General features: G+C 33.1%; 1 protein-coding gene across 4 annotated transcripts; it reads right to left on the bottom strand.

Annotated features, from left to right (window-relative positions):
- Positions 1-7,009: 7,009 nt before the first annotated feature.
- Positions 7,010-11,881, bottom strand: LOC108327065 (mitochondrial inner membrane protease ATP23). 4 transcript variants are annotated; one of them, XM_017560761.2, is made up of 5 exons: positions 11,645-11,881; positions 11,375-11,499; positions 10,168-10,305; positions 9,993-10,079; positions 7,010-7,342 (listed from the first exon to the last, which is right to left on the bottom strand). In XM_017560761.2, exons 1-5 carry the CDS (start codon positions 11,730-11,732, stop codon positions 7,211-7,213), a joined length of 570 nt encoding a protein of 189 aa, XP_017416250.1. In that variant the 5' UTR covers positions 11,733-11,881; the 3' UTR covers positions 7,010-7,210. The 4 variants fall into 4 exon arrangements, with proteins under 4 accessions (XP_017416250.1, XP_052729525.1, XP_052729526.1 ...); XM_052873565.1 differs by having other exon boundaries at positions 7,010-7,331; XM_052873566.1 differs by having other exon boundaries at positions 10,168-10,211; positions 11,383-11,499.
- Positions 11,882-12,249: the final 368 nt, after the last annotated feature.

Raw genomic sequence — 12,249 nt, 5'->3', positions numbered from 1 at the left:
TTGGAGGATTTTTTTAGAGATTATGATTCAACATATGCACGTGATGAAATTAGAGAGGTTAGTGAAGATGGTAAAATTGAAGAGATCTTGAGTGAACCTTTGCCTGAAGTGAATATGTCAATGACTCAACTCTTTACAAAGACAAATTGTTTAATGGCAAATGTTTCTGATTTTTTTAATTGGAACTACAATAGGGATGACAGAGAAAAGATTGGAATGAGAGAGATGAAAGAGAAAGGATTGAGAGGAAAGAGAGAGGTGAGTAAGGGTTTGGGTTTTTTTTTTTTAAGTTTTGAGAATGAAAATTATTAAAATACCCTTAGCCTTAAAACTTAGAATCCATTATATATAAGGGTATTTTTGTCTACTAAAATTCGGTACACATTGCTAAAATGTACCAACTGAAAAACAGGCGTACGTGCGTTAGCAAACCCATATATATATATATATATATATATATATTTTGTTTTAAACAAACATCAAATTGGTTTTAAGTAATAAAAAATATCAATGAATATTTGTCAGAAATGCTATAAACTTTTAAAGAAACAGTGATAAAAAGAAAAGAAGTATGTTCGTTTATCAATTACAGTATAATTATTTATTAAATAATTAAAATATTAATTTTGTTGTAAACTAAGCTATGTAGTTTGAAAATTTTATTATGTTTATGGATACTTTGACATTTAAATAAGGGTTAAATATTGTTTTGGTCTTTTAAATTAAAAATGAATAAGTATATTTTTTTCAACTTATGTTAAATTTTTTTGGATGTGTAAGCAGAGTTTTAGGTTAGTGTTTGAGTTATTTATACTGTTTTAAACATGTTCAAATATTAGTTTGAAAGTCGTTTAATACAAAAATTAACATTAGAAGATTATATTAATTTATTTTTAAAAGTTTGAGAACCAAAATCTATTAAAGTTTAAAACATTGACTAACTCCAATTTTGCATCCAAAAATTAAAAACCAGAAACATATTTAACCCTTTAAATTATATATTTTATTGATTAAACAATGATATTGAAATAAAATAATTTATGATATAATATTTTATGATTAAATAGTTTTTAAATAATGAATAAATTGAAAGTTAATAATTGAATGTATGAATTTTATTTATGAATAAAAATGTTACCAAACAGTTATAAAAGTATTATATAAGATGATTTTTATGTACAAGTAATGGTCTTACAAGACCCAGATGCACTCGTCAAATACACATGTATATTTGTCGACTTCTTTTTGCATCCTGTTCTTCATAGTCGATATTCCTTCAGTTAATCTTTTTGAGTGTTCTTTCTTCATTTGATCTCGTTGGTCTTCAATAGGGGAGCCTCCAAAGTCGGTCTAATGCTCAAGTCAACAATAATAAGAAGAAATAAATTCAACAAATTGGATCAGATCTCATACATAGTGAATAATGCCTATTTATAATATTTACATGGGATTTTGTCCTGGTTTAGGATTGCCTAATCGATGATTAGTTGCCTTTTATCCTCTTTTAATGCCATATACTGTTTCTAATAAAGCAACATTATTTACATTGGGGCGTCGAGGTCACACTACCCCTTAATGGTTGGTATGTCAAGGTTACCTCGCCTTCATGATGTCATGATACACATTGTCAGATTACACGTTAGGCCCCAAGCTTGAGGTGTTTTGGCCAAAAGCCTCTTTTTGCAAGAGAAATTTCCTTTCTTGATTTATTGGGCTCTATGGTATAGTAGTCCTCTAGTCTCAAGGACCAAAGAGACGAAGAGACTAGAATATCTGACCTTGGGTGTTGTTGAAATTAGGGTTATGATGATTTGACGATTACTTTATTAGGAAGTGTGATAGATAAAAGCGTACCAAACAATATTTCTTGAAACATGTAGATTCATTGTCCTTAATGACTTAACCATGATGTATTGTGCAAGCTCCCAGAATATAATAAGAATTTCTCAAAATTTCTCAGGATCTTATAACTAGCAAGAATCTCTAAAAAGAGTATAAAAATAAGCCAGAATATTTTTAGAAAAAGAAAAGAAGATGAAACTAAGAAGAAAGGAGAATAAAAGAAGATTGATTTTTCTTTTGTTTTGGAACAAGGGAAGAACTCTCTATTTATAGAGCTAGAAAAAAATCAATTAAATAAAAGAAATTAAAAAATCATAAATGATTAACGTTGCTACCTAATAAAAATATTATCATTTGCCAATTAATAAAAGAATATGAATGTTGTAAAACGTTCCAAAACTTTGCAATATTATAATATCACCTAGATAGGTTCATTGGATCTAAGATGATCCAATGATTGTGGATGCATTAGTAAAAAAAAGAGATATTACCACGCCTGTTATGCCTCAGTTCACCAGAAACCGAAACATAAAACGGTGGCATTTTTGAAATTTTCTTGACAATATAGGCCTTGGTTGTTTTAGAACCGATGCCATATATGGTATATGGCCTTGGTTGTCTGTAGAACTGAGGCCAAAAATCCCTACAAGACTCTGACATTCCACATCTGTAGTCTGTTGTCATATAGGATGCAGTCAGACCGTCATAGATTTGGCCTCGATTCTAAGGGGGAACCGAGGCGAAAAAGTTGAAAAAAATTTCAAAATTGTCATTTCAAATCAAATTTGAATTTTTTTTAATAGAATAGGCCTCAATTAGGCAGGGAACCGAGGCCATATCCTTTCATAGGTTATTTTTTATTTCGAATTTTTTTCTAAATGGGTTCAGACTAAGAACCCTAATCAGAAAACTCTTCCCCATTCTCTTCTCTATTCCCGTTAGTGCGAGAAACCAACTTCTTCCTCTTTTTCTTCACGACGACGAGAATGGCGGCACTACGCAAGTGTGACTCAAGCGTGTTCTCGCCTTTGATGGCGGTTCGTGGTGGACTTTCAGGGTCCTTTCGTTGCGCTGGTAGACCTTATCCTTTTCTCTTTCTTTTTCTGGCTCGCGATGCAAGAGAAGGTAGCGCCACTCTCTTCTTCCCATTTTCCCTCCTTTTCTTTCGTGTTGGTTCAAGCGTCGTAGGGAGGGTTTTCTTTTCCAGTGTCTTAGTGGGCGTTCTCGTGGTGGTGGAATCGCATAAGCTTTCCTCCTTCGAAGCAAACGCATGTTCGGTTCTGACCGAGCCTAGGTGCCAACGGCGTCGCGGTGGTGAGAGAAGACGATGGCGACGTGTCGCAAGTGACCTCCGGCGACGACGAGGGTGAAGGACTGAGTATCCGGTGATGACAACGTAAAAAACGGCACTGTGATTTTGGTGGTGCTGATTCTGCGATTTAGGGTTTAGGTTGTTCTTCAATTTTGGGGGTTTTTGTTATGATGAACTGATGATCTAATTTCTTTTGTGATTTGAGATGTAAGGTTTCATTCAAATTGAATTTAGGGTCTTTCCTGTTATGTATGGTGTTTTAATCTTGTAATTTTGGTTAAGATCGATGGCTGAGATATGGGTTTGGTCTCTTAATTTGGGGTTTCCCATTCGTTATTTGATTTTGGGTTGTTCTTTAGTTGCGCGAGTGGTGGCGAGGAAGGCGTTGATGGTGGTGGCCATGGGTGTCAAGGTGGTTGGCGTTGACAACTCCGTTTTGGCAGACTTGGAGTGAACCTTTTGGGCCAGTAGCCCAATGATGTATTTTTGGCTTGGGTTGGCAGTTTAGACTGCACGTGATTTTTTTTTTAAAAAAAACAAAAGACTTTAACATTTGTTCTAGCTTGAACCGCTGCCATAAGCCCATGTTATTACCTTGGTTTGAATTAAGGCCAAAATTCCCCAACTTTTTACCTCACCGGTATATGTCTCGGTTCGAAAATCGAAACACATTGTCAAAAATAACAGTTGTCGTTTCCCTTCGCTGCACTAGTGATGTGAGAGTGGCAATCGCTAGGCTTTCCCTGAATTTTATAAATTCATTTTGCAATATGTGGAGACCAGTTTACTTGTTTGAAGACCTAAGCTTGAAATTGTAACACCCTGTTCATGATGTCAGAGGTAGTTTATAAAATATTCATTAACTTAAAATACATTGTTAAGACAAAATTGTCTATGTGCCTAAACGCTCTCATGTTTTGAAGTTTAATCAAATAACATTAAAGCGAGATAATAATTTGAAAACAACTTAGGGTGAAAACACAAGACCTAGAACCAGAATCCCCAAACATAGAAAACATACACAAAGACTTAGAACTAGAATCCACAACATAAAAAAGCTTAGGAAAACATTTAGGATTTTAGGTAATAGAAAAACATCTAGGCTCAAACACTAAGATGCATAGCTAAATGCTATTGTGCCTAAAGTGTTTATAAGAGTTGAAGTGAAATGCTTGATGCTTATCATACTTAAAAGAGACATTTAGCATAACTTTCGAAAACCAAAACAGTCAAGACGATGTCTCTAACAAAACACATTAAAAGACTTTAATTATTAAAATATGAAAAGAAAGCTTTAATAAACTAAACATTATCTACCTAAAAAGATACAAAACCAAAAGAAGTTTTTACTTGACTAAACGATACCATGAGCTTAAACAATACTTCGTTCAACGATGAAGTATTTATACAATGCTTGGTATCTTTAAAAAAAAGTTTAACTGTAAAAAGCTACCTAACGGTAGGAAATCAAAAAATTGTTCTGAGCAAACATTAAATGACATTAAATGTTCAACGTTCAAAAACAACAAAAGTGATAAGAAAGACATATATATTGCATGCACAATTTACTCTACAATTTGTACGCATCCATAGAGTTACAAATCAAATATTGGTTTAAACCGTTGGATGGTCATCGTATTTGTTGGAGAATCTCAAGTGGGTCCTTGTTTTTTTAACGGTCTCAATTGGGTCCATATACTTGTAAAATTGAGCCAATTAAGCCTTGTCCATTAAGTTTTCACAGACGACGTTAAACTGTGATGACGTGTTTATGCTGATGTGCATTGTTTGATTATGTGGAATTTTTATTTAATTTAAAGGATTATGACATGGCAAAATTGAAAAGGGAATTAGGGATTTGGAAACTAATCGTGTTCTTTTGGACGTTCTTTGCAAAAGTCTAGAGGGGTGACCAACTTTGTGTCCATTGCTTGGACTATGTGATTTTTGGCATTCACCCAAGCCTGTGGAGGCTTTCTTGCAGAAAAGCAAAAAAAAATGTACTTCAATTTTTAATCTATCAAGGGAAATGTTCTCGCATTTTTTTTTCTAATGTGGAAAATTCCTAACATGTTATGTATTCCCAAGTTCTTCTTGTTGGAGAGTCTGTGAGATGAACATGTAAAGTTGAGATCTTTTCAATTATCTTCAATAAGGGAAGTTTGATTTTTTGCTATCGAAATTCCCTTTGTCTTCCGGTTTTCAATCTCTCTAACCCTTTCCGAAAAATGCTTCTGATTATTCAGAGAATATTTGAAATTAAACTATTCATTCACATGGGGATATATATTTTGGTGTATTTGTGAGTCACTGAATCTAGTTATTCAATATGTTTTTTTTATTGGGGTTGATGATTGATGGTTGCGGCTACCCCACGAACGTTAATGGCCATGATGTTGTCAAATTCGTTGAGATCCAAATCTAGTATGAATGAATAAAATCATGTGATGCTAGCATTGTTGAACATGATGTCTAAGCTGTTATATTTCTCTACTGTGAATTCCACTGTTTCTGCAACTTCATTCTCGTCTCTCACGTCACAGTGCTGATAACTCACTTTGTATGAGCCAAACGAAGTTGCCAAACTATGACCCAGTTGGTCCTTTATGTATGCTATGACCACAAATGCTCCGTTTTCCACGAATATCCTCACTACTTTCGCTCTTATTCCCGCCGGTGATAATAGCCACCTTACCTTGCAACCTAAATATCACACAATTTTTTTTAACAGAGCCATTGGGTTGAAGAAATCCATGGTGTTCTACAAAGGAAAAGCCCCTATGGGAAGAAAAACCAAATGGAAGATGAACGAGTACAGAGTCATCTCCAAATGGATGATCCAAATGGATGAAGAACGCGGGTGGTTTCCAAATCCTTAATTCCCTTTTCAATTTTGCCATGTCATAATCCTTTAATTTAAATAAAAATTTCACATAATCAAACAATGCACATGAACATAAACACATCATCTCAATTTAACGTCGTCTGTGAAAACTTAACAGACAAGACTTAATTGGTTCAGTTTTACAAGTATATGGACCCAATTAAGACCGTTGAAAAAACAATGACTCACTTGAGATTCTCCAACAAATACGAGGACCATCCGATGATTTAAACCTCAAATATTCTATAAAGTATATTCTAAAATATAAAATTAAAGTATACAAAATTTGTAATTCAAATTTGTAAATTCCAAACTATATACCAGATTGTGCATTGCAGAAAATAAAAAAGAATACAAGCAATTCTAAATCTATTTTTCAATAAACATACACTAATAAAAAAAATAGTTACAAAAATCAATCTCTTCAATCAAGAGGGCAAGACAATGTATGCCTAAGGCAATTTCTGAAACAAAAACTAAAAGAGGAAGGGGTAGAATGGATGCAAGTCAATGTTGGAAAAAGACCAAGTGAAAAAGATAGGAACAATAAATCATTTTATCACCCTCCATTGGATCCAAGTTGAAATATTTGGAGGTGCAGCAATCTTTCAAAATTGTTCATAAATAAAAATAAAAGGCCCAACGTATAAGTGGGATATGAATTAATTTTTTCTAAAACTACTTGAGTTTTTTATTAAATTTTTATTTATGTTCAATATTTAGAAAGATGCTATGTTATTTTTTACTTCCATTTTCACAGCTTTTATTATAAAATTTTAAAATAAATACATCAGTGGTAATTTTGTAACTATCAATGTGGTAACATGTTAACATTTCCCTTGTGAACAAGCTTGAATTTTTTTTCATATATTCGTAGCTCAATATCTGAGCACGTATTTTCATCTCAATACTCAGTTTCTACGGGACTTGTACACTCGATTAACTTGTTAATAGGTTGACTTCTAACATTATTACAGAAATCATTTATCTATAAATGACAGTGCATATAGACTACAATTAAGTTTTTAAATATGAACCAGTGCAACTCTCATTGAATTGGCTGGCTAAACTTCATTCTTATATTTGAATTTGCCATCATCACCTTAAAAGTTCCAAGCCCAAAATGGTACCCAACGCAGGTATAGTAAATACCAGTTATAATCATGCAGTTTTTACAGAGTTCGGTCATAAGGCTCTGTATCATTATAGCAAACATCCCATACAGATTCCACAGCAGCCTTTGCCACACCAGAGCAATAAGGATTTGCAGACAATGATTTCATAACTCTTCTTCTGATGCATTCCTTCAAGTTACATTGCATTGGTTCAGCACTCATCAAGTAACAGAAACAGTGTCTAAACTCTTGAAAAGCAAGGAGAAAATTCAATTGCAGACCACGCATATAGTGTTACTAGCAAAGCAATAGGAGAATAAACTAAAAAAGACTTCAACTACTACCCTTGAAACATTTCATTTTTCAGTTCAAAAGTCAATCACGAGTAAGTATAAAATATATGATATATCTAATCAATGAGAGCAATAGCCTAGAGTTGGTTTATTCTGTTTTTATTCATTTTTCTGATGAATGCGGTAAAATTATTAGCAAAAAGTCCAATGTGTAGCAATTTATGCTATGTTTCTAATTTGAGCTACAAAAACAGTCTATCATAATTTACAGACCAATGGTTGCTTTGGTCTTTCAAAAAACGAACTATCATATACCAAGTTATAATATTAATAGTCAGCATTTATGATATGAATTAATGTCCACCTAATCCTCATATATAAAGCAGGTGTAAGAACAAGTTCCACCAATCATTCACTCAACTTTTGCACATAAACCAAAATCACCAAGATAAGAGAAACCATGCTTCTATTTATCCTAGTAAATGTTTAGAGTATGTGAAAAATTATCTCAATATATTTCATAGGATTAGGAATCTATTACTAGTATAATAAATAAGGGTTAACTGTAACACATCATCATCGATAATATCATACTATTCAAAGTTTTTCTTCTCTATTAGTTGTTCAGCACCTAAATCACTATAATATCTATATAACACTAAAATGGTACCATTTTCTGTAACGTAAACTTGTCAACATCCCGCTGCCAAGATATCTAATGATATACGAGCCTTGGAAGAGAATGAGATATGGTTTTTGCAAAAATTGGCACCCAACTTAGAGTATTCTAGCTCTTAGTCTTATCTTGAACCTTGGTTTAAGTAGAGGCAACTACCACTCCTTTTGGGTTGGTCCATCCTCCAAGTGGCGTGCCTCCTTCCCAGTCCCTATCCCCTTCTATTCTTTTCACTTCTTTAATTCATGTTCTTTTATTATCAAGTCTTTATTGCTTCCTCCCTTTATTGTTCATTTATTGACTTAATTTCTTGTTTCAATTGAATCATCTACTTCTTCCTTGAGCTCTTGAAAGTGTACCTTCACATATAGATAACCTCTTTCTTAACTTAATCCAGTGGAAATCTTGCTTGTAGCTTTCTTAAGCAACATTAACTCGAACACCTTGCACTCTTAAAAACATAAGATGAACTCAAATCATTGGGGTCAAGATAATTCCCACCAGATCAAAAAGGAAAAGAAGGAAAATAAAAAGATGAATGAGAGGAAACCTCCCCTAAGGCAGAATATCATTAAACTCCAATCAATCCCCCATTCCACTATATCACACAGAATTTCGATTCCTCTCCAGTAACATTCTCTCTCCCATAACAACTTCTCTCTCCATAAAATAGTTAATTATGAATAGACACAGCTTCCCTTTGGTCCAAAAACCTTTAACAAAATATCCAAGCACTTGGGGAAGCCACCCTAAAAAGAAAGCTATTAAATGGGAGAAACAAATACATAAATACTTTACTAAGCATCTCCCATTATTTAATAAGTATCCAAGTACTTGGAGAACCCACACTAGAGATACTTTCCACTTGTCTTACTGCTCTGTATTTTCTTTCCTGATTCAGGCACCGATATCATTATGATACAGTCCTGTTTTCTTTACTAATAAAGTGATTATTCAGTTGTACTGTGCTTTCTTATTTCTGGTACCTATCATATTGATGACACTCTGCAGGTTTGAAGGCCAAGCAAACTTATTTCACTTTACTAAGCATCTCCCATTATTTAATAAGTTTCCAAGTACTTGGAGAACCCACACTAGAGATACTTTCCACTTGTCTTACTGCTCTGTATTTTCTTTCCTGATTCAGGCACTGATATCATTATGATACAGTCCTGTTTTCTTTACTAATAAAGTGATTATTCAGTTGTACTGTGCTTTCTTATTTCTGGTACCTATCATATTGATGACAGTTTGCAGGTTTGAAGGCCAAGCAAACTTATTTCCCTTTATGTGTGATATGCATGGTGCAAGCTCAAACTAAGCATTGATCTGCTGATGTTTCCTTGTTGAATTCATTAATTTATTAGGCACTTTGGTGGTGGTAAAAAACCGAAGCCTTTTCGCAATGTGCAATCCATCTATTCAATTGGAATTAGCTCATATATATATAAATCTTAAAGGAGATTTCATTGAATCAACATTTGATTTAGAATAAAACTAAGGCATTTCGCACTCAAGTCACGTGGTCTTTCTAATGGGCGTGCCATTCTAGCATTGCTTCATTTTTTCTTTGTTCTTCATTTTGTTACAGTGGAATCCTTATCCTAAAAAGAATTTTTTTTTTCTTTTGTCAAAGATGAGGATAAAGAAGTTGCTTCGTGGTTGATGTTCAAAAGTACTAATGGATGACTCAAATAATAATTGAAAAACTGAGACCAAGTCTTTTTATGAATAATTTATCCTTTACACTATCAATCTTTAGATAGTAAAAGGGAAAGGAGAAAAAAAAATCAAATATAAGATCCTACATGTATCACTGAAAATAAAAGTATTGTTTCGTATATACTGAGAAAGGAAAGAATCAACGCACTTGTTCATGCCCTCGAATTTTCAAGGAAGTTAATCTAAGAAGTTCCCGTTTGAAATGGCAATCACCACTTAGATGACCAGCTCTGATCTGTTTCACATAATCATTGAGAAAAATTAATTGCAGGTACTCCATCAAAATCATTAGATGGATAAGGGGCACATTGTTAGATAGGAACCTCGCTACAAGCATGGTGAGCACATTTTGTCCAATCCAAGTTTGCTGCACGACAGTCATCAAATACATGAATAAGTTCATGCTTTAACACCTGGTCAACATCATCTTGAGATTCCATCTCGTTGCAGCACACAACTATCTGAGACAAAGTCACACCAGTGTAATAAAAGGATGGTATCCCATTGCAATGCTCATAATATCACAATCAAGCATAATATTATCGATTTTATATTTTTTAATTGTCATCTGATCATGGATTGTCATATAGCTAAAAATTGTTGAATTGTGTGATAATTAACATAATTCTCTGTTTGGATAGGGAATTTTAAAATTTAAAGAAATTCAAATACATTGAATTTGGACTTCCTTTCATTTCAAATTGTTTAACTTTGTAGATCCTTTTTTGTTGAATAAGGAAATTCAAATATATTCAATCTTAATTGAATAGAGTATTTGAAATACCACCAACTCCAAAAATATCAAATATGAAAATTACTACTTCAACCATTCAAACATTGAGAAAAAATAACCAATAAAGACCTCAACAGAAAAAATTTGTTGACATGCACTGAAGAATAACCCCACCGACATTGGTTGTGAAAAACCTAAAAATCATCCACCAAGAAATAACTCTAACTTATATTACTCGAAAAAAAAGTCTAATTGGCATTGAAAAAAACATCCTAGTTGACATCAATCCAGAAATTGTTGTGTTAATATTGGTCAAGAAAAAATTTGATTAATGTTGGTTGAGAAATAACCTCACACACTTTCTAATCAATGTTGTTGAGAACAACAAAAAAGAATATCAACTTAAAATAATATTTGTTGATGTTAAACAAAATAATTGCTCATAATAAACTAAAAATCATTGTTCATGTTAATAAAGAAAACCCTAATTAAGGTTATCAACAAAAGAAAACCTTGATTATGCCATTGTATAATTATTCAAGCATTATATCTTATAGCAACTTAGTTTAATTGTGTAACTTGGTTTTTTAAGCTACTACACCAGAAAAATCACCTAAATAAAATGAGAGAACTTTGACCCTGTAAAAAGTTGTAACATCCAATAAATTTCTGGCCAACAGTGAAGAGTATATTCAAAAGAGCGTGTGATGCATCATTCATTGAATAAACACAATTTAAATTGCATGTATAATATAACATGTAGAAGCCAAACTCCCAAGAGAGAAAGAGACAAGTACCCCTTTACCCTTAGTGTAACCACCGGCTATTCCGGTCTCGTTGCATTTAACAGCTTTGATGAAATTATCCCCTACGAGACACCCGGCTTTCTCCAACTGTTCCATCAAGAACCTCACCTGCGGAGCTGAGAAATGTCTGAAATAATCAAATCAAATGAATCCGCAACATAATATAAATTAGAAGTTTTCTTCTTTTTTAAGTGGTTTTGTAAAGAGAGTGAGCAATTGGAGTTTAAGAACAGAGAGTGTTGACATTTGATGAATACATACAAAGGAGACTCTTATGAATCATGCTTTGGCACTGCTCCAAAGTTGCGCCAGGGTTTCTGGGAAAGGAGGAGAGATTGTTTTCCTCCATTCCCTGTTCTGCCTTTGATTTCTTTAAGACGCAGTTTTGTGGGTGGCTCCTGCTGAGAAAGTGATGCCTAGGATGGCAACGGGCCGGGCACGGCAGTGACTATCAGCAACCAGATCCGTTAGATAAATTTGTATCCGCTTAACTGCTTGAAAAATATTCGCAGTACTTTAAAACTCGCTGGATATATTTAATATATTCTTAAAATAAAACTTAAATAAAATTAAAAATATATATAATATAATATAAATTAAATTTTAATTTTAATTAAATGTAATCTAATAAAATATTATATTATTTTATTTTTAATTAAAAGATATATAAATTATTAAACTTTTTAATTTTTTGCGAGTAAGGGATACCTGTGGGGCGAGTAGTATACTACTCGTACCCCACCTATTTATATATGAATATTAAAATACCCACTATCCGTTATTCGCATATTTTATCCACAAATATTCGTGTTTGCGAATAAAATTTTCACCCCTACTTACCGGTTCTTCTTACAACAAAACTCCTC

The sequence above is a fragment of the Vigna angularis genome, chromosome 2, assembly GCF_016808095.1.
Source record: "Vigna angularis cultivar LongXiaoDou No.4 chromosome 2, ASM1680809v1, whole genome shotgun sequence".
Taxonomy (NCBI): Eukaryota; Viridiplantae; Streptophyta; class Magnoliopsida; order Fabales; family Fabaceae; genus Vigna; species Vigna angularis.
This window is presented reverse-complemented; position numbering and strand designations above follow the sequence as displayed.

Bases quoted from the DNA above. Each gene is read 5' to 3' on its own strand.
- LOC108327065 (XM_017560761.2), bottom strand. From the start codon at position 11,732: ATGGAGGAAAACAATCTCTCCTCCTTTCCCAGAAACCCTGGCGCAACT. The intron at 10,306-11,374 runs GTACTTGTCTCT...ACTTTGTCTCAG, and splicing joins GTTACACTAAGGGTAAAGGG to ATAGTTGTGTGCTGCAACGA. The intron at 7,343-9,992 runs GTGCGTTGATTC...TGTAACTTGAAG, and splicing joins AAATTCGAGGGCATGAACAA to GAATGCATCAGAAGAAGAGT.